Source organism: Ambystoma mexicanum, chromosome 1q (assembly GCF_040938575.1).
Source record: "Ambystoma mexicanum isolate Mex_15411 chromosome 1q, UKY_AmexF1_1, whole genome shotgun sequence".
In the NCBI taxonomy this organism is placed as follows: Eukaryota; Metazoa; Chordata; class Amphibia; order Caudata; family Ambystomatidae; genus Ambystoma; species Ambystoma mexicanum.
This window is the reverse complement of record NC_090922.1, coordinates 1,341,491,901-1,341,514,255: the sequence shown is the minus strand read 5'-3', so window position 1 is coordinate 1,341,514,255 and position 22,355 is coordinate 1,341,491,901. Positions and strand designations below refer to the sequence as shown.

At 47.3% G+C, this 22,355-nt stretch overlaps 1 protein-coding gene across 1 annotated transcript in view; it reads right to left on the bottom strand.

Annotated features, from left to right (window-relative positions):
• The window catches only part of NRDC (nardilysin convertase), a 1,236,039-nt gene that overhangs the window by 295,687 nt on the left and 917,997 nt on the right, over positions 1-22,355 (bottom strand). Inside the window, exon 27 of the mRNA XM_069642204.1 lies at positions 20,314-20,397. Coding sequence (XP_069498305.1) covers positions 20,314-20,397 — 84 coding nt within the window. The remainder of the gene's footprint in view (positions 1-20,313; positions 20,398-22,355) is intronic.

Below are 22,355 nucleotides of genomic sequence, written 5' to 3'. Positions count from 1 at the left end.
AGTCCAGGCTCTCCCTCCTTCACAACCGGTTGGGAACACCTGCATCCGCAGGCGGGCCTGAAAAGCTGACTGAACAAGATAGCTGTCACTTTAAGAGTTTAAGTAGGGCCTACGTCAAGCATGCGCCCCTCTGTGCAGCGGGCTCACACCTTACCCTCACGTCACCAACGGTGCACACCCAGTTCCTGTGGTTCTGCCGATGGCGGTAGAATTTAAGTACATGCGTACTGTAGGTGATGGCTGGGTGGGTGTTGTAAAGGAGGGAGAGCCCGGACTTGGAGAACCTGAATCACCATGAAGGTAATTTTTTATTTCTCTGTCGTCCTAGCTCTCCCCCCTCCCCAACTGGTTGGGACCAGACTAAAAAGCCTTTGAATAAGTGAGGGTGGAGGAGACAGCATGTACAGGATTCAGGCAAACAAGTTGTGGAGAAGCCCAAATTTTGCATCATTTCTGTCTGGACGATGTGTCCATAGCATAGTGCTTGCAAAAGGCAAGTAGGGTAGCCCAGGTAGCTCCTTTTTACAGATGTCTACAATGGGAAAGTGCCATGTAAAGGCTACAGATGTTTCCTTGGCTCTAGTAGAATGAGCCCGAAGTCTCTGCGGATTTGCAAGCCCTTTCAAGTCATAAGTCTTGGAGATACAGGAGACAACCCATCTAACAATGGAATCCTTTGCTGCCTTACTGCCAGGAGAAGGACCACCATAATGAAGCTGGTCTGCTTTTCTAAATGGTTTGGTCCTTTCAAAGGTAGAATTTTAAGTTTCTTACTACATCTAGATTATATCATTTCTCTGCTGCCGCGGAAGCATGCAGTAAAGGAAAAAAATGGGAAGACATATTTCCTGGTTTAAGTGAAAATCGAAAACCACCTTAGGTAGAAAGGAGGGGACTGTACGTAAGACAACTTTGTCCTTATGGAACACAATATACGGTTCCTTTGAAGAAAGAGCCTGGAGCTCACCAATTCATCTAGCCGAAGTAATGACCACTAAGAAGGCCGACTTCCAAGTTAAGAATTCTAAATCGCAAGAAGCCATAGGTACAAATAGCTTTTGCATCAGGGCTGATAAAACCACGTTGAGATCCCACTGAGGTGGAGGCTCACGAATAGGGGGATGCTAACGTAAAAGACCCTCTAAGTGCCTTTTAATTGCTTCATTGGAAAGAGAGAAAGACGTGTGCTCTTTATTCAGGTAAGCACTGATAGCTAATAAGTAATGTTTGCACGTGTCTACTTTGACACCGGTGGAAACTAGATAAGACATGAAAGACATGACATCATCAAGAGGCCTTTAGACGGTTAAGGTCTTGTTGGAAAGCCCAGTGACAGAAATATAACCATTTGCTACGGTATTGGTTCTTAGTGTAAGCTTTTCTGGAGGCTGATGTAATGGGAATGTTTTGTTCTGACATATGTAAGTGTGCGAAGGCTAGCTTTTCAGGAACCAAGCCTTCAAGTTGAGTAATTGAGGGGAGGGAGTGAAAGACCTGCCCCTTCTGTTGAGTCAAAAGATCTCTCGAAAGTGGAAGATCTAATGGGTTAGTCCCCGCTAACTCCAGGAGGTCTGAAAACCAAATCTGGCGAGGCCAGAACAGGGCTATTAGAATCATTGTCATATTGTGTGACATTTCAGCAGTATTTTGTGAATCAGTGGAAGAGGTGGGAACGCATAAGTGTTAGATTCGATCAATCCAGATGTAGAGCATCTTGCAGGGATAGAAGACCCAGGCCTTGCCTTGATGCAAACTGAGGACATAGTGAGTTGTGCTGGTTGGCAAAGAGGTCTACTGATGGATGGCCTCACTTCTGAAATATCATGTGTGCTACAGATGGTTTCAGGTCCCATTCGTGCAGAGCAGACTTTAACCTGCTTAGTTTGTCTGCCAGGATGTTGTTCTTCCCCTCGAGATGGGACGCCAACAAGAAAATGTGATTTTGAATGGCCCAATACCAAATTTGTTCTGCTAGGAGACACAGCGGGTGGGAGAAAATCCCCCCACCCCCTTCCCCCGCCATTTGTTGATATAAAAAATTGCAATGGTATTGTCCATTAGAAGAAGAAAATATTTTAGAGTGAATAATATGGCTCTTAGTTCCAGGACATTTATGTGGTTCTTTTCCTGAGACGACCAAAGACTGTGATGTTAGACTTTGAAAATGGGCAGCCCAACCATACTCTGATGAGTCTGTTATAACTATTTGGTGAGGGGGGAGGTTGAAAGATAGACCCTATTAACAGGTTCTCTGGGGAGTTCCACCAGAGCAGAGTCCTGAACTGGTCTTGGAATTTGGATTTTCATTTGCTGGGAATCCGATAGCTGGTTCCAGTTGAGAGCAAGATGCCACTAGGTTGTTCTCATATGGAAACTTGCAACGGAACTAGGTTTAAGCAAGAGGCCATGAGGCCTAAGAGCCTTTGAAACCAGCAAGCGGTTAGGGTTTGGTGGGTTGTGAACCGAACGATGCTCTGTTGAATAGCTTCCACTCTTTCCAAGGGTGGAAAGGCTTTGTGTAAAGTAGTGTCTAAAACTGCTCCTAGGAATTGGATCCTTTGCGAGGGGTTGAATTGGAATTTTGTCACATTTATGGAGAACCCCAAGTTGAACAGAGTATGGCAAGTTACTTGCAAATTCTGAAGCAATTCCTCCGAAGACTGGGCTTTGAGAAGCCAGTCGTCTAGGTAGGGCTGTATATGGACTGTCTTTAACCAAAGGTAGGCGGCCACTGCCCCCAACACTTTTGTGAAAACCCTGGGAGTAGAATTTAGCCCGAAGGGAAGACATGTGAACTGATAATGAGACCTTTCTATTGTGAATCTCAGAAACTGACTGTGGTGTTTGTAGATGGGGATGTGAAAATAAGCATCCTGTTGATCTACAGATGCCATCCAATTGTTTGGATGAAGAGAAGCCAGAATCTGAGGAATGGTTATCATGTGAAAGGTATTGAGACACAGAAATTGGTTGAGGGTTGAAAGGTCCAGAATTGGACGCATCCCGCCTGATTTCTTTGGGATCAGGAAGTAACGAGAGTAAAATCTCTATTGCTCCTAGAACAAGGATGGAGTCAAATCGACTTCATTTGCTCTTGAGCAGAATTAAAGGAAGAGGGAGGGGCCGATGCTCTTGAGCAGAATTAAAGGAAGAGGGAGGGGCCGATTTATTTTTCAGTCTATATCTACTCTTATTGAAGAGTAGTACGATTTAGCAGAAGTGGACTAACCACTGTTGCCTTGTGTACATGGTTTAATGCCTTAAAATGTTGGTGATATGGTTGTTTCAGCGAAATTGAGCTGAGAGTTTTAGATGCTGTGACACTGGCCTTACATTCCTGTAGGACCTCATCTGTGGATGGATCAAACACTGTTTTGCCATCAAATGGAAAGTCAAACACTTTCTCCTGGATATCCTGATGAAGGGAAGAGGCAGACAAATGAGCATGCCTATGCATGCAGACTGCACTAGTAACTGCCCTTGCAGTTGTGTCAGTTAGCTTTTTATTTTTTTCAGTTAGATCTTTAACGACTAGAAGATGTTGCATAGCAGCTTCTCTGCCCTCTGAAATCCAGAATGAGAACTCGTCTGCAGCTTCCTGAGGTAGCATGTTAGTGAAACGCTCAAGATTCTCCCAATTAAGGATATTAAATCCCGCCATAAGTTTAGCAGTATTAACCTGCCTAAGGTGTAAGGTAGAGGTGGTGTAAGACTTCTTACCTTGGGTCTCCCATGCATTTGCTTTTTTGTCAAGCGCTGAAGATTGAGAAGGGCCTTTACCCTTTGTGCCAAGGGAAGCAGAGACTACTGCCGATTGAGCTGGAAGATTTCCCATGAGAATGAAGGGTTCGTCATTGGGCACCTTGTATTTATTATCTAGGGTCTTAGAGATGTGGGGATCGGAATGTGACTTTCCCAAACATGCCACGGCGTGCCTCATAACGGACAATTTCATAGGCAATGGAAACTTTCACTGCTGAAATGGCAGTTCCCCCAAAAACACCCGCCGTTTCAGGCTTATCCTTTGGAATGATTTCTAGTGCCTGCATGGCTTTAGTGACAATGTCATGGAACACCTTAGAAAGTGAATATGTTGTGTCCTCCTCTGAGTCAGAGTCCTTTGAAATGTTTTGTTTTTTGGGTGGAGGAGCAGAGTCCTCATTGTCCACTGGTACAGTAACAGGGTCGTGAGTAGGGCCGACTGGTACCGATCTTTGAGGTGACACGGGTGACATTTTTCCTTGAGGCTGCCAAATCAGGACCTGTAGGGATGCGTCCTTCAGATCCAGGGAGCACATCCAGTCTCCCCTGCACAGTGTCTCCGCAATAAGCGCTGGGGTAACCATCTTGAACTTTTAAAGAGGGAGGGAAAGGTTCAAGGAGGAAAGCCCCAACAACTCTCAGGCCAGCCTGGATCTTCTAGTGTATGGCGAAAATCCTGGAGTAGAAGCCCATACCCCGCTGGGAGGCTGGGACTTCTTCCACTGCTTGATTCCCTACGAGCAACCAAATTTCCGCCAGCAGAGTTGTTGTCCCAATCTGCAAGAGTGGAGGGGAGGAGGGAGGAACCGGTAGGTGGTAGCCCGTGGACACCACTGATAGTATTCAGGCGTCCGTGACTTTCGGGTGCCAAAACTGTATGTGAAGGGCAAGCCTGCCCCCCACTGGAGACACGTGTACCCGGAGTGGCGTGTCGTGCATTCTTTCCCTCTGAGGCTGGGGCTGAGGAGGGGGACTGAAAGAAGCCCTTGTTCCCCACCTTGTGCCGTTTAAGCCAGTGCTGACTCGGACACCGGTCCGGCTGTCTCGACTTCTGTTCCTGAAAGCCCCGAAACCTGCCAAAGTTTCGCCCCTTGTCGGAACGCTGATCCGTCTTGCTGTACGTCTTGGGCGTGGACTTTGTGAGGATAGATCAGGATTTTGCAGTCTGGGAACTGTTCTTATCAAGCTCTTCATCGGTGGTGGAATGAAAACGGTCGCCACCCTCGAATGAAAGGTCCAATATGCGTTCCTGGACATCCAGGTTCAATTTGGTAGCCTTTAGCCAGGCAGTCCTTATGTCTGTGGCGATGCAGATGGCAGGCTTGAGGTGTCTATGTGCGCAACGGTGGACTCCATGATGTCTTGGGCCACCATTTTAGCTTCTACCAGCCAGCCTTGAAACGTGCCAGACTGCGCACCAGAAGTTGTGGAACGAAGTTGGTTATTTTCCGGAAAAGCCTCCGATTAACGGCTGCGAGCATGGCGTCTGCATTAGACTGACAAAGGTGCAGTGAGGTGTTGGAATAGACCTTCTTTCCATAAGCCTCCAAGATCTTCTCCTCCTTGCCTAGAAGTGCCGAAGACGAGGTAGCCAAGGATGACTGAGGCTGCGGCAATCACAGACGAGTGTGGTTGAGGGTGCGCCGACAGCAAGAGTATATCCCCCTCCAATTACCTGTACTTGCCGTTGAGGCGCTGATTGGTAGGCTGGGCCAAATGGGGTTTAAGAGATCCCTTTTTGGCCAAGCCGACAACGTCCTTCTGCATAGGGATCCCCGTTCTAGCCACAGGGTGTAGAGTGAGGACCTCAGTGGGAATCCCCGCCTCGGGTTGTTCAACCTCGGGTTGTGGAAGCCCCAAGTATTCGGCCAAACCTGTGAGTCGTTCATGGAATGCCTTGGCTGAAGATGGCGTGTCGGGGTCCTCCTCCTCATCAGTGTCCACTAGGGTGTCCGGCTGGTCCAAAGGAGGTGTAGGAGTGCAGGGCGCCAATGTTGATGTCTGGAGACTGGAGCCGGAGATGCTGTGCAGGCTGGTGTGAAACCGCCTGAACTGTAGGAGGTAGGGAAGCCGAAATTGATGGGCATGGTGTGGGCAGCTGGAGCTGTGTGGGGGCACGAGACGCTGGAGCCATAGGAGGAATGACTGGAGGCAGGATGTACCTGATCATAACCTGAAGGATGGTACCCATCTGAGGGGACCCTCATAAGCGTGAGGAACTTCTCAAAAAAACCTGTCCTCACAGGCTGGCGGGGTGATAGGTGGTACTGACGGAGAAGCGGGCAGCTGCTGGGGCCTGTGCATACTCTGCCTTGCTGGCTGGGTGGTGAATCTGCCCTGCAACGCTGAAGGATAAGCTGTAGGCCATGCACCTGGAGAAGACCAGTCCCACCTGGACACTCATTCTCCTAACTGCTCCCCGAACAGGGGTGGTGTCGGACGAGTTGCCATTTTGTCTAGCGTGGCGGCCATTTTGTCAGGGTGCATGCCACGTGCCTGAGTCGTAGTACTTGCCGCGCTGGGCCCAGCCTCCTCCTGAAATCTGCGGTGGAGCTTGAGGCCTACCCTGCAACTCAGGACGAGGCCTGGCAGGCATAGTGCCCTCAGCTGTGTCACCGGTAGTGCTGCATACTGGCGCCCTCTCAAACATTTGTCCTGTAGTAAGGCATAGCCCCTCAGGTGGATACCCGGTAAAAGAACCTTGCGGTCACTCAACACCGTCTCCGGAAGGATATAGCGACCCCTCGGCCTGGTGGTCGGTAGCTGAATCAGCTTTGGTACCTGTGCTGAAGGTCCCTCCTGGGAAAGGAGTCGCCCTTGCGGAGTGCGATAGAAAAAAGTGGCCCTACCTTGGGCCTTTACTTGTTACTGACCAAGTTGTTCCAAGTCCTCTGAAGACGACCTCTTGAAGAGCTCCCTCCACCGAGCTAATCTGTTCTTCAGAGCTCGTGGTGTAAGCGCATCACAGGCAGTACAACCTTCCCAGCTGTGTTCGGGGGCAATGCAGCAGAGGCAAAGAGCGTGGGGGTCGGACGTAGGGAAGAGCCCTTTGTAGGCTGGACGCCTGCTGAAGCCCGATGACATCGACATGTGCCGGGATGGAGCGTGGCGCCAGGGGGCCGAGTACCTGATTAAGACCAAAAGACAGTATCCGGGGAAAGGGCGCGTGGCATTACAAAGCCAAACCCAGGATTGCTGGTGAAAGCGGTCCGTTCCCGTCGACGCAGAAAAGAGGACTGAGGAGTGGTGCATGCTCCCAGGGCCGCGCCCCCGTGCGCCTCTAAACTTAAAGAAGAAGATTTGTTCTGGTGAAAAAGGTTCTGTCTGCCGTCCCTAGCGAGGGACGCCCATGCAGTATGGAGCAAAGGGGATGGGACGTAGGAGTAAGCATTGTTTCCAGCATAGTATTAGTGATGTTTGCCTTTTGTGAAGGGTTAGGTAGAGGGTATTCTAGTCTGATAGGAGAAGTGGAAGAGTCAGCCCTATGAGGCGGTTGGTTAGGATTGTATATGTTCAACACCATGGGTCTAGACACCTGAATGTTGGTTAGAACCAGTTGGCATGCAGGTTTTGGTGGTACCAGTACAGGTTGACCCAAATTGTCCTCAGATTGAGGAGAGAATTGAGGCAAAATGTGAGGGGTCCGAGCTCTCATATGAGTGCTGAACAATTGTTCTGGTGGAACCGTAAAAAAGTTTGACGCATCAAAGTCTTCTGAGTCAGAAATTAGAGTCGAATTATCCTTCTGACTTGCTGGTACTGAGTCAGAGACAGAAGCCACAGAGGAATTCTTCTGTTTGTGCTATGTTGGAGAATTCGATGCTGGAGCAGATCTCGAATGAGAGTGCTTATGCCTCTTATGAGAGGACCTATGAGATTTCCTCGGTACCGAGCAGCTTGACAACTCAACTGCGGTAGTACAAGTTAAAACCTTTTTTCTTTCGGTACCGAAGTACCAGAGGTTTTGCAAGCGGAAACAGACTTGACTTTTTCCGGTACAGGGGAATCGGAGTGGACCGAATCATCCCCAGAGGCACGGGCATCTTTGCACATACCCTTGCCTGTTCGTTGTACCGAGGCAATAGAGGGTTTTCCTGGTACCGTTTTTATTTTGTCCGGAGTAAATTACTCTTCCGGTACCGGGTGCGTCATTTGCAACCCTTTCCCACCTGGAGGTACTAACACTTTCCCACCTGGGAGGTACTAGTGCTTTCCCACCCAGAGGTACTTTCATGTGGATAATCCAGGGGTTTCCCCCTGAATGGTCCTGTTAAGACTCCGGGTCTGATGAGGCAGTCTTCCCTTGGGTACCGACAGCCAGTGCCGAAACTAATACCTCACCTGAAGGTACAGTGCCTCTCTTACCGATATCGTCCTCCCTCCTGTTCCGAACAAAGTCTTCGGTCATCTTCGGTACTGGTCCCAGCTCGGACATGGAGAAAAGACGAGTCCACAGAGACCTCAGGTGAATTCCACAGCAAAATATGCAGGTACTCACTGAGTGATGTATAACTAGACAGCGGGCGCAGGCATGGTGGGGATGGCTGGATAAAAATGCTTCCAGCAATGGATGCACAGCTTGAAACCTGTTGGATACGGCATGCGTAGAGGGAGGCACCACAAATTAAAAAAATTAAAATAAAGATTCAATCATTAGCAACAAAGGGATGGACAGTAAAAGGAACGCCCCGAAAAAGGGAGTTGCAGCACAGCAACAAAATTCCAACCCGCTCAGTAGGCGGAAAACAAGAATTGGGTGTGGACTGTTTGTGACATGAATGTAAGGTATGGGCCAGGCACGCAGAGGGACGCACGGGTGAAATAGGCCCTTCCCCTTCTAAAACTCTTAAAGTGACTGCCATCTTTTGCAGCCAGCTTTTCCGGCCCAGATGCAGGTGTTCCCAACCAGTTTGGAAGGAGGGAGAGCCAGGACAACCGAGAAATAAAGGGTATCCAAACATGTTGCAATATAGCTGCTTTAAAAAAAAATGCTAATTAATTTTCATAACAATATTCGTAACTAACAATATTCGTAACTACATTAACATCCCTGAAACCTCCAACCCCCTTTCCCCGCCATAGAGTCCTTGCTAGAATGTGCATGTTCTCAGGCAGTCTTTCCCACCTCACATTATGTCCAAAATTGTCAGTTTTTGTGGGAACCATTGCAGCATGTAGTCACTCTGTAGATACATTACAATTCCCCAGTCCTGTGAGAAGTTTGCTTGATCTCTTTGGATCGTATACGTTGCCCATTCCAGCGATACTAAGTTCCATACCTTTTGGTGCCACTCAAGTCTGTTGGTGCCTGTCTACGTTAACTATTGTGTGCTACCACCAACCATGCTGCTATAAGGAGGGTCATATATCATTGCTTCTGGTTCTTTGAATATAATCTATTTTCCGAATTCCATAAACCACACATCCAAACATTCACTTCCATGTCACCCATTCCTTGAAAAATCACTTTAATCTGAGACTTTACCCTATGCCAGAATGGTTGGAGAACTGGACAATCCCACCAGATATGAAACCAATCCCCTTTAGCCTTGCATCTTCTCCAGCAATCAGATAAAACTGCTAGGTAAACTGTGTGAAGCCTCTCTGTGGTGTAATGCCACTGGAGCATTATCTTGTATCACATTTCCCTCGTCTGAATAGAACGCGTGAGTTTTGGAACATTGCCCCAGAGATGTTTCCTAGATGTAGTGCTTGCGAAAGTTGTCTCCCAATCCTTAATATATCTCACTTGTGTCTGGGCTGCGTGCACATTGAGGAATTTATAGAGGGCTGAAACTAATTTCCTTGAACCCACGTGGGTCGTGATAAATAACTCGAACAGGGTTAGTTGGCGTGTGGCGGCTGTTTTAATGCAGGGGTCAGATAACCAATGGCAAAGTTGGCAGTAACGGGGAGTGTCCACGTCGCTTATTTCCATATTGTGTTTACAGTCCTCAAATAATCTTAAATCCAGCCCTTGAAACGTGTTCCATATTTTTTATACATCCCGTCTCCTTTCAAGCCCTAAATGTTCTAGGTTCTAATTCGGGCGGGAATTGTGGATAATGAAATAGTGGTAAAAATTGTGACGGGCTATAGAGAGGGCCCCCCAACCCCTTTCCGCCAATGAGTTCCAAACTGTTACCAACCCCACTATTTGTTGGATTTGTACATTCAGCAGTCTATGCATCTTCACTAACCGTAAGAGACCTGATAAGGGTGTCCCAGCCACTGCCCTACCTTGCCGCACGCACTCCTTAGTGTCTCCCGTAAACCACTCCCTCATTACCCGAAGTTGCGCCGCTTTGTAATATTTCCGGAAATTGGGGCATCCCAGTCCTTGATCCCTCAGAGAATGCCTGCGTGCTCATTGCAATCTGGGGAGGCTTGTTGTGCCATATGTAAGCCCAAACTATCTTACTACGGGAACTAAAAAAGGCTTTAGGTACCTGGATCGGGAGCGCCTGAAAGTAATATACACCTCTAGGTAGGACCACCATCTTCACTGCTGTCATCCTTTACAGCCAAGAGATTGTTAGGGGCTCCATCTTTGTAGATCAGCTTTCATATTTACAAGCATTTGGGGATAATTAGCCCCATACAGTTGTCCTAATGTCTTGTTTATGGTTACCCCCAGGTATGTGATTCCCCTGTTTGCTAATTTAAGCCGGTGAAATGTTAAGTTCAGGATTTCTGACTTCTGTCTGTTAATTTTTAGCCCTGCCAGTACCGATCTCTCAGGATCTGATAAGGCGACTAGCATGTCATCAGCAAATGCGATCGTTTTGTGATCCTCCCCGGCCATTCTTATTCCCTGAAACCGGTCCGTGGTTCAAATAGGGGCACTAGATGAATGGAGTAGAGCAGTAGGGCCAACGGGTACCCCTGCTTGGGAGAGAGGGCTTTGTTTATTGCTATGCGAATAGAAATAGTCTGATAGTTTGCACGTATCATCTGGAGAAACCCTGATCCAAAGCCCATATACTCCATTGTACGAAACGGGAAGGACCGTTCGACCCGGTTGAATGCTTTTTCTGCATCCAGCGAGACAAGTAGTGCCGGATGTTGGGATATAGTCCTTTTTTCTATCAGGTGGGAAACTCTACGTATAGTGTCGTGTGTTTGCCTCGCTGGTATCAATCCGGATTGGTCCAGGCCTATACGTTTTGGCAGGAGTATTGTCAGTCTGTACGAACCCGAAGACGCCAGATATTTTCCCGGTTTTGGGACCACTCCCACTTTCGCTTTGTTCATTGACCCCGTGATCTTCCCAGTTGACTTGAATGAGTTATAAAGCCGAGTGGGGCGCAGGACTAGGCTGCCCTGGAATTGTTTTATAGAAGCCTGTCGAGTATCCATCCTGGCCTGGAGCTTTTTCTAGGGTAGTGATTTAATTGCTTCTGCAACTTAACTTTCCTAGATCTCGTTCTCTAGATCTTCCCTTTCTAAAGACAAGATTTTTAACAGCGGAATTGAACAAGTATGTATCCTGCCTGTAGCTCTCTGGGTTTTCTGTGGCGTATAATTCTATATAGTATTTCTCGAAAATCTCTAGGATGGCCTTGTTTTTGGTGGCCATTCCTCCCTCTCCATTTCTCATCTTTAAGATCGCCCGGGTTAATGTTTTGTTCCTCTGCTGCCTTGCCAGCAGCTTATCTGCCTTATTGGTACCTATAGAGTACCTTTGTCCGGTGCGCAATAGGGCCTTTTCGGCGCGTTTTGTGTGCAGAGGAGCCCTCGGTGTGTTTTAACGAGCTCTGCAATTTCCTGTCCGCACCCACTGCCAGCTCCCCCATTATTGTCTTCACCCGATTCTCTAGTTCTTTTTCCCACGGTCTTCTCAGTTTGTCCCTTGTAGCTTTTATGGCTATTAGTTGACCTCTCATCACGGCCGTAAATGCATTGCAAATTGAAAAAGGACATACCTGGTGTCTCATTCTATGTGAAGTAAATGGCCATTTTGTCCTTTATTGCGTCAACGAGGACCGGGTCCTGTAATATATCTGCTGAGAAAACCCATTTCCATAGTCCTCTAGTTTTGTCCATCATTTCAATACTTCTCTTCAACGGGGCATGGTCAGATAAAGAAATGGGGCCCATTTCTACCTCTTTAACCCTCCCCAATATGCGTGTGGAGACCCGCATGTAGTCCATTCTAGATGAGGAGGAGTGGACATGAGAATAGTAAGTATACCCCTTCGCCTGTCCCATTACCTCTTGCCAGGAATCGTGCAGAGCCAGCATGGCCACTTTTTGTTTGAGTGCTTTCGATTGTGCTAGTGCATGCTGGGTAGCCTGTGTACACCTGTCTTCTTGGGGGAGCCATGCTATGTTGAGGTCCCCCGTCAGAATAATGTCCCCTTTTGCAAAGCTCTCCAGCTGAGAAACTCATCCTGCTCTATACTTGAGGTATAAACCGTAGCCAGAGTGAGCAGTTGGGATTCCATGGACGCGTTGATAAAAATAAAAAATCCCCTCCGGTCCGCCCGTCAATTGCTATGAGTACCCCGGTTATCTCGTCAATAGCAGTGGCCTGACATATTTGGGAATATCCCTTAATTCTAAGTTTTGTAATTTATTTCATTCCTGTGTTCCCTCACCTCGGCCTGTGGGCGCTTTGAAATAGTATTTTACTTGCTGTATAAGCACTTAACAAGCAGACGACAAATACGTTTCCCTTAGTGTCTTTTCCTTATGTAGGTTTCATGGAACAATTATATCGTGAGTTTCCACTTCTCAAAAATGCCTCTTTTTTTTTTTTTAAGCAGGGTATTCATGCCCCTAACATTATAGGTAAAGATGGTGATAGCCATCAGTACAATGTGACTTCCATTCCTGTTCTCCTTTGCTTCCCACATGCCCCTTTTCTTCCTCTCTCTGGGGATTCCCACCCCTCACTCTCCCCCCTGCAAGTTAACGCACACCTCCGTCTACCCAACTTTAGACCCCACCGTCAATCCTCCTCTCCCTCCCATTCCCTGAGTAGGACCAAAGTTCCCATGGCTGCTTGGACACTTGGTCTGTCGTTTTTGGTCCTCTAGCAATCTGAGATTTATCGTAGGGTGTCCTAAACCCCACGCTTGGATTCCCATAGGCTGCCACCCAATGGTGGTCCCACATACCACTTCTACCTTGAAACGTGTGGAGTCTTCTGTCCAACTTGTCGGGGTGGGGTCTTGCAAAGTCTTGTCCAGATCACATTCTGTTCGATCTCCCTCTCTTGTGTTCCAACTGAATCAATCTCGCATCCCGTGAGTTCTTCTGTGTCCTGGCTCACTTTCGGATTGGCCTTCCTCGTTACTGTTCTACATTCCCACTGTTTCCTGCTCCCTCTCCATCCTTCTGATCATGTTACGAATTTGCATTCCTTCCTTGCAAGTCATGATCTGGTGTTGTCGGTCTTCCCACGTAAAGAGCAGTCCGAAAGGGAAGGTCCATTTATCGCGGACCTGCTTCCGAGCTAGACGTCGCCCCACCGGATTCATCGCCCTCCTTTTTTGTAGCGTGCTTTGGGCCAGGTCCTGGTACAATCGTAATTCAGTTCCATTGACAGTTATCGGCGCCCAAGGTGCTTGCCGATCCCAGTCCTTTTTGGGAATAGGAGGCTATTGCTGCCAGGACATCTCTTGGTCTTGATCCGGGTTCAACTCTCTGCGGGCCGACTCTGTGTATGCAGTCTATTTGAACCGTCTTATCTTTGTCCCCGGGCAGAAGGTTCTGAAATAGCCATAACACCGTTACCTTCAGATCTTTGTCTTCTACGGATTACGCCAAATTCTTGCTCCGTATGTTGGATCTCCTGGGACAGTTCTCTAGGTCATCACATTTTTGTAGGTTGTGGGAGAGACAGGATAGGTGTTCCAGGGCTTCATCATTCTTTTTAGTGTCGTCCACCATTTCCTGCAGTGCTCTCAGTCATGTCCAGGGTTTCTTCCAATTTCGCGACATCATGAGGGATTGCTTCATTTCTGTCCTTAACTGATTGAATTGGGATTGAAATGAAACCATAAATTGGTCCTGGAATTCTTTGAAACCATTACTGCATGTCTTCTCTGCGCATCACCATACTTGTCTCCTCTGGATCCCCCTGCTGCACTGCGTCTAGCCCTTCTGTGCCTCCCACTGCCAGAAGCAGAGTTTTAGGACCCCACAGCTTCGTAATGCTGTTATCCTGGCGCTTCTGCCCAGCCGCCGCTGTCTGCCCTTTGTTTTTGGACATGAGGTCACTGCGTTTTAACCTGGGGGTCAGCGCCTTCTTCTGGTGATTGGGCCCAGTCCCCTTACCGGATGTGCAAGGATGACTGTGGTCCTTCCCGGGGTCTCCCTCGGCTCCCTGTGGGGATTCGCTGCCGTGCTGGCCTGGTAGACGCTCTCGGTTATGGGCAGACAGCCACTGTGCTTCCTCAGCTTCCCCACTTGGGTCCCTTTTGCAGGGGTAATGTACCCTCTCTGCCTCTCTGGCACTCACTGTCCATAGGCTTTCCCTCTCTCCATAGCGGTTCCCACCTCTTCAGCTCCCTCACAACTGGATCGGGTGACGGGTAGGCAGTGACACATTCACCTCCTAATCTCCACCCAGTAGTGGGGCCGTGCCGCTTTGGATGTACTTGTCCTGGGGTCCCTACGCTAGAGACTTTATAATGTTCGGTACGCACCACTGCTAGTCCCCACCGGGGCGGTTATTTCCCGTTGACTTCTGGTCTATATGGTTGCCTGGGCAGCCCCCGCTGAGCTGCACTGTCCCCTCCGCCATCCGTCCCTCACTTGCGCCTCGCAGCCAACTAAGCTGCTTCCTTTGCTGTGAGCCTCCTGCTTTGGGTGATCTGACCGTGCACAGTCCCGCTAGTTCTTGCGGTCAGACCCTGACCTCTACGGCACCACCGTTGTTCATAAATGCTTCTGTTGCAGCCCGGTGGGGGCGGAGCTACTTCACTCACGTCCGTCTGTCGGCCACCATCTTGGAATATAAATAGTTGCTTTTTAGTTAATACAATATAAAAAGCAATCTGAACAAGAAGCATTTCATGTATTAAGCAAATATTCCAAAAGGAGAATGCCCACCCTAAACTTAAAATATAAAGAAAGGACAAAAAAGGTCAAACCAAATCAAAATGTCCTTCATATTTAAGCATACCTTATCATTTAAAGACAATAGAGATTGACATTTATTGAAAATGCATTGCAGTTCTTTGAGGGTAAAAGTTGCTTTAATCAAAAATGTGAATGTATTCTTTTTATGTGCACTCTGCATTGTTCGGTAATGCCACTTAGCTAAGCTACCTTGCTCAACTACCTCATGACCAACCCTGAGTAGGCTTTAAACCCTGTGCACATTGCAGGAGACAAATAACTGTCTCGGACGGCCACAGGATCTGCCTGTACTATTTGGAGGAGGCGAAAAATCTGCGGGATTGCAGGTAGTGTCAATTCATGCAGCCCAAGGACCTTCAGGAGCGTGTCACGAAATTGTTCTCCTTTTTTCAAGAATGAACGCCTTCAAAGACCATGCCCACTCCTCTAGCGACTCTTCAAAACCGCACTCCTCCGGTTCTTTGTCTAAGAAAAGAAGGAACCACTCCAGGTTGAGGTACTCACCAGAGGATTTGTATCCGGCACTGCAGTTACAGTTTTGCACGCAATGCGCTTTTCCAGATGAATGGACAAAATTACGGGACCACCACGCTGGGAGGAGCCATCAGGGATTCCTCTGTTGACTGACCACTCAGGCTAGGTCTCAGCTCCAGCAGCCACACCTCGGCTCCATGCTGCTCTACCTTCAGACATCAAGCCCTCAGCGCCTGCCCCTGTTTGCCACGCCGTTGATGTTGATGCTGCTCAGGAATATGACCCGATTCTTGATGAAGAGGGCTATCGTGGTCTGCTCAGGATGGCTCCCCTTACTCTGCTCGGGCCTTTGACAGGGAGTCCTACAGTGGGGAGGACGACTTGTTGGATCTACCCATAGCCCTACAGGAGGCCGATGCCTGGAAACTAAGGAGCAGGACATCCTTCAGTGCCTACTTCGGGCAGGTCTCACACTCTATCCATAGGGTGAAGGTGGTGGAGACTCCCATCAGGTCCAAGGTTCAGTTTGAACTGACCAACATAATGGAAAAGGCTCTGTAAAGAGAAACACTACTAACTTTCAATCCAGCTGTGGCAGTCCAAATGTTGATGGCATTGGGGGAAGCTTTTGTGATCCCTTTAGAGGACCGGGACTTTGCAAAATAAATAAATAACATTTAAAAGAGAGCATTACTCTGCACTCTCCGATCTGGTTGTTCTCTCCACCCATGCAGACCTGTAGAGTTTGGTGGTTCAGGCCACTACAGTGAACCTTAAAACCACGCTTTGCCCCTTGCTGTGTCTGCATAAAGAGATCAAAAGATTGACCCTTGGGGGAGCAAGTGGTTTGCTTCAGGCAGCCTTGCTCTGAGAGTGGTTAATGCATTGTGCGCTTTAACTGAATACTCTTTCGGCTTCTTGAGTGTTCTCCTCGAAGTGGCAGAGAACCTCCCGGTTGAGAAGATGAAAGGATATGCCCTCTTCGATGGGCACAACCTTTTAGGGGCTATAGCAGAGTCGCTCCAGAAATTTCAGCCATTGAAAACAACAGCCAGATCCTGGTAGCTTAACAGCCCTCCAGGTCAGCTCTGAAGGGTCTTTCTTTTATCCTTTGCATCCCATGCCCGCCATGGGCAGGGTCAAGAGCCATCCAGGAAGCAAGAACTGTATCATCCCTTCCGCCAGAGCAGATGTCATGGAGAACAGAGGTGATATTGCTGTCTCAGCAATCCCCAAAGCGGCCCAGGGGAAAAAGCAACTATGAAGAGGTCTTCTGGCATGCAACCCAAGGGGTTGTGGAGGTGTGTGAATTTCCCTGTGAGCAGGGTAGTGGATTCAAGTCACTTCTGAAGCTTGTTCATTACAGTTCGTTAACACTTGGTTAACTCCCTCCACTTTGCTCAACGCCCTCCCGACCAACTCCCAGGACTCCGGCCCCTTACTGCCTGTGGCCCATCTCCAGCTGGAGGTCATCTGTCAGCTTCTAGCAAAAGTAATTATTGAATTGATGCCCCATGCAGAGCGAGGCAGGGACTGATACTCTTTTCTTTCTTGCTCAGAAGAAGGATGTGGGCCTGCACCCCACTCTGGATCTGAGAATGTTCAACATTTATCTGGGCAAAGACAAGTTCAAGATGGTCACCTTAGCCCGATCCAACAGGCTCTTGAACTATAGAATTAATGGTATCCCTGGATGTCCAATATATCCATATCCATGTGTTGATTCATAAAAAGCACAGGAAGTCCATGTAGTGGGGCTAGCAGTTCTGAATCCTGCCATTTCTTCGGCATCCAGGATTTTCACCAAACTGCTGGCAGTGGTAGAGGCACAGCATTCTCATCTTCCCCTAACTTCCAAGCTCGCTCTCCAGACCAGGTCTCTCCACATCTGTACCATACAGGGCGTCTGCTGCAAAGTTTGGGCGTCTCCCTGAAGTTCAAGAACCTGTGTTTTCTGCGATGCCAATTCCCCCATTTATTTGGGGCAATCTTGGACACCAGCTTGGCTGACAAACATCCGTCTCGGGAGGATAGCTCAGAGGCAGCGTGCTTGCCTTGGAAGCAAGAGGACACGGAGCACCATAGGTTTGATCCCGGTCCGCGCTTAGAAACCTCTGGGTATTAAGCGCGTTATGAATAACCTATCCTATCATATCATACCATATATCACATGGTCCATGTCTTTCAGTCCCAGATGCTTGTTCTGGCCTCTCCGTCTACTGGGCCTCATGCCCTATAGCATACTGGTGGTGCCAGAAGCCGGGTTACTCATGATGTTGCTCCAGCGGCTACTTTGGGTTCAACGGTATCAGTTGCAGACATGGTTAAGAGTCTGGGGAGAAGGGTTACCACATCTCCTACAGTGGGCCCTATCCGACAACTTGCAGCGGAGGCCACTGGTTCAGCAGCCTTGGCGTCAGCCAACTATAGTGATGGATATCTCAATGAAGTGTTGGGGCGTTCACCTGGTAGATCTGATGTTGAGCAGTCTTTGGCCCCTTGATGAAAGCTCAGGGACACATCACGTTGTTGCCTCTATGCAGTGAAGCAAAGCGACTCTTGTTCTGGGCTCTGGAGAATGACATCTAGATCAGAGGCTGTTCTTGCCGGGTTGGAGAACTTCACAGCAGATGCTCTGAGCATACAGACTTTGGCTTCCCATGAGTTGGAGCTAAGTCGGGAAGTTCTGGAGGAGATTTGCGCCCTTCAGGAGACTCCACAGGTGGATCCTTTCACTTTCAGTGAAAACAGGAACGGTGAAATTGTTCTCATCTATGGAATATTTTCCACAGGGAGTGCTGCGTGCATTGGTTGCTGAATGGAACTTCAATCTCCTTTATGCGTTCCTGCTGATTCCTGTCATTCCGCTAGCTCACAGAAGACAGAGTTAGTTTGGGTCGAAGTTGGCTGTGATCACTTAGGACTGGGCCAGGAGGATGTGGTACACAGAGCATCTGGACATTTTCTTCGGACCTCCCTGGCTTCCAGTGAGGCTTGACCTCTCTCTGACTCAGGGCGCCAGGTCTTTGACCTGAGCCTGAACAACCTGAACCCTGAAGCTTGGCTGCTGAGAGGCTAAGGTATGTGTGAAACAATAGCATGACATTTTTTTCTGCTCAGAGGCCGTCCAACAAATCCATTTATGCCTGAAGGAAGTGGAAATCCTTGGCCTGGTATTGGGAGGAGTCTGGATCCTCCCACCTGCACTACTCAATTGGTTCTTTATTACCTCTGTTCTTTGGTCCAGATGGGCCTGCACATTGGCACTGTACAGGGGTACCTGACCCATTTTTGGCTATTCCACAAACCACTCTTATGTAATTTTTGATGGGTTTGTGCAACTTGTTACCCACACATCTGTTGATCCTTGATTGGATGGAATATTGTTTTGACTTTCCTTGTGGGAGCTCGGTTTCAGCCTCAGCATTCTTGTTCATGGTTTATAACCTTTAAGAAGAGTTTCCAGGTAGGCCATCACTTCCTTGAGAGGAGTGAGTGACCAGCAGGCGTTGTCTGTGAACCCTCCATACTTGGTATTTACCCAGGAGAAGCAGACTGAGTGAGGCACTCCTTCCTACCCAAGGTCATGTTGGATTTACACCTCTCTCATAAAATCCATCTTCCTGTGTTATGGTCTCCGACCTCATCCTTGTAAGACGGAGGAACGATTCCATTAGCTGAACCTGCCATCAGCTACTACACCTCTCAAACCAGATGTTTTAAGAAGATGATCAGATCTTTGTGGGTTATGCTGGTAACTATCCTGGAACAGCCCAGACTAACCTGACGCTGTGAAGGTGGAACATCCTCTGCATCTTGGAATTCTGGTATCTGGTTGGGAAGGAAATGCCAGAGGCGAGTAGGGTACATTCGACCAGAAGCCAAGCTCCCTCTTCTGACCTGCAGGGGGCGGGCGGAGGGGTCTCTTTTGTGGATATATGTCACACAGCAACGTGGGTATCGTTGCACACGTTTGCCAAACATTATTGCCTGGATTTGGCAGAGCAGTATTCCAGAGTTTCCTGGTTTAGGTGGCTTTTTTTCTTGGCTCTCCCACCTTCTCCAAATGTATGTACTACTATGGAGTCCATCAAAGAAGAGGAATCTGATGAAAGAAGGAATCCATTAGAAGAACACATTCACATTACTTGCCCCTCAGTAACATTTTTTCTGATGAATGTTCTTCACACAGATTCCTCATCACACTCCCAACCTGCCCCTGTTGGTGGATAGCTCGTACATTTAATCTGTTCTGTGGTCCCTCAGCTGGTTAGATCTAGGGAAAAAGGGCAGAATGAGCTCAAGGGGCACACCGTCTCCATATATACTGGCCTCAATGTACTCCTGCTCGAGGTGAAAAAGGTTTCAGGACAGGTGGCACTGCAGATAGTATATCAAAGATGACAAATCTGTGGGAAGAACATCCATCAGAAATGACATTACTGAAAGGTAAGTCATTTGTTCTTTCTAATCGCATCACTGTTGATCTAGTCAACTCTAATCATTTTGGCAAGGACAGAAAGTGACATTTTCCACATTGGTTTCGGAACGGTTGATCCCTCTTGCTGTCACACTTCACATTGGCAACATTGACTTTGAAACTGTAAATTAGGTATTACCCGAATTGTTTGTTTACAATTGTTCGAATGATACAATTGTTCAAATAACAGGGATCCGAATTGACCTTCTGTACAATTGACCGTATGGTCATTTTGATATATATAATGGGTTGGGGTAATAATAATATAAGGGGATTGGGTGGGGGGTTGGATTGGGTGGGAGGCTGCGGAGGGATTCCCCCCGCATATATATCCAAATTGACAGTTTAAATTTGGTCAACTGTGCAGAAGGTCCATTGTTATTCTAACAATTGTCATTCGTACAATTCGTATACAACCGTAAATTATAGTCCCAAAATATTGGACCTACGGATATACACAAGGAAAATAAGTGTACACAAAATTGAAGGTATGCTGTTTAACTTACTTGAATTTAGTTGCTTGTGTTTCAACAGTGACTGAAAATCCCAGAATTCCAGAGGTATTCCTACAGGTAGGGTACACGTGGTAACTAAGGAGGGAAATATAAAAAAGTGACACTGTATTCCCGTTTACATTTTCTAACTCAATTCCTACAGTAATCCTAGATGTGCAAATATGTTTTACCCACAATAGTTATAATTACTACGTTTCTTCAATGGTTTACTATATTAAACATGTTCACATTCAAAATCAATTTTAAATCGAATGCAAAGAATTATACTAGAGTTAGTAAGATCCTGTTGGTAGGTAGCCTGGTCCATTGGAAGTCAATAATCGTTTCTGTATAATTTAAGATCAGTACACTAAAACTTCAATTTAGATTTATGATGCCAAAGTCACAGGTATGCCAAATGCACACTTCCATTTGGCAGAACAATTCTATTCAGCAAATCTGGTTGCAATCTAATACGGCTAGTGAAAATATGATGTGAAACATGCTTGGTAATGAAATAATGACAAAAGTAAGGGTTCTAGTCTTTTCTCAGACATTGCTCATGGACACTGTAGAAATAGCGCACAATGGTTGAAGAGGAACAAAAAGGAAGGCCAAGGTGGTTTGGATTCAGAGAGACATAAGTGTTTAAAGCACAATCTTGTTGGGCTGAACTAGGTGTATATTTGAGGCTAAAGTCAGAAAACATAACAGCACCAAAAGAAAATCAGAACCGACTAGAATCTACCACAGCCTCAGTAAACAAAACACCAGCCTAGAATAATGCAACATGAACTACAGATACCATGTAGGGTAGCAGTATTTAAATGTGTGTAATGTAAGCTACAATTTCTCCTTTTTATAAAAAAAAGAAAAAAAACAGATAAAGAGTACAAACCTCTTGCTTCTTTACAAAGTGTCATTGATAACAAAAGGCTAGCCACATGCAGACCCACATCACCCAATCGCACGTTTCCTCGGTTTATTCATTGAAATTACACAGAGCCATGAAAACAGAGAAAAAAGCAAGGCACACAAGACAAAACAATACATATGACATGCATTACTTACCGTAAAAGCATTTCTGATGATTGTATCTGCTTAGATTCACATGCTGTGCATATAGTCTGACATCCAGTGGTCACCGCGGAGTATTGCATCTTGTCTTTCGAGAATCGAAAGGGGACGTCGACATGGGCGTGCCTATAACACTATCCCTAACGTGACGTGTAGTGTACCCAAAATCCCTCACGCGTTGAGGTCCCTCTGATTGTATTTTTTCTGCTGTGAGGGAGCCTATGACTATTGTGAGTACAGAAAAGAGGGAAAGTAGTAAGACGTCCATGTTCCTTCCATCCGAGCAGGGAGCAAGGAGGGCACATGTGAATTTAAGCAGATACATTCATCAGAAATGCTTTTTACGGTAAGTAATGCATGTCTTCTGAAGCTTGTTAATCTGCTTAGAATCACATGCTGTGCATAGACTAGCGAGCAGTACCCGGAGTTGCAGGTGGGATGTGAGAAAGAACAGTAGAGAAAAGATGTCTTAGTACTGCTTGTTCCACCTGAGAATCAGACCTAGAAAGTGTCTCGGCAAGAGTGTTTTGTAAAGGTGTATACAGAACTCCAGGTTGCCGCTTTGCAAATGGACTCTACGGGAACTTTTGCAATGAATGCTATGGAAGCCCCAGTGCCTCGAGTAGAATGTGCTCTAGGCTTGAAGGGCAATCATCTCTTAGCAAGAGTGTAACAGAGTGTGATGCAGTCCATTTAGAGATAGATTTGGAGACAGGGTCTCCCTCTCTACCTACTGACAAAAACTAAAAACTGATTTGTTTTTCTTAGTGGTCGAGTTCTTTCCATGTAAAACATGACTGTTGTGCGTACATCCAGTGTGTGCAGGCTTCTTTCTCCCATGTTTGAGGGGTTCTGAAAGAACGTTGGTAGTTCTATGGATTGGTTCACATGGAACTTTGTAATGAATTTAGGCGCAAACCTAGGGTGAGTGCACAGAACCACCTCCTCTCTGAACTGTTACAAAGAGGCCTAGAACT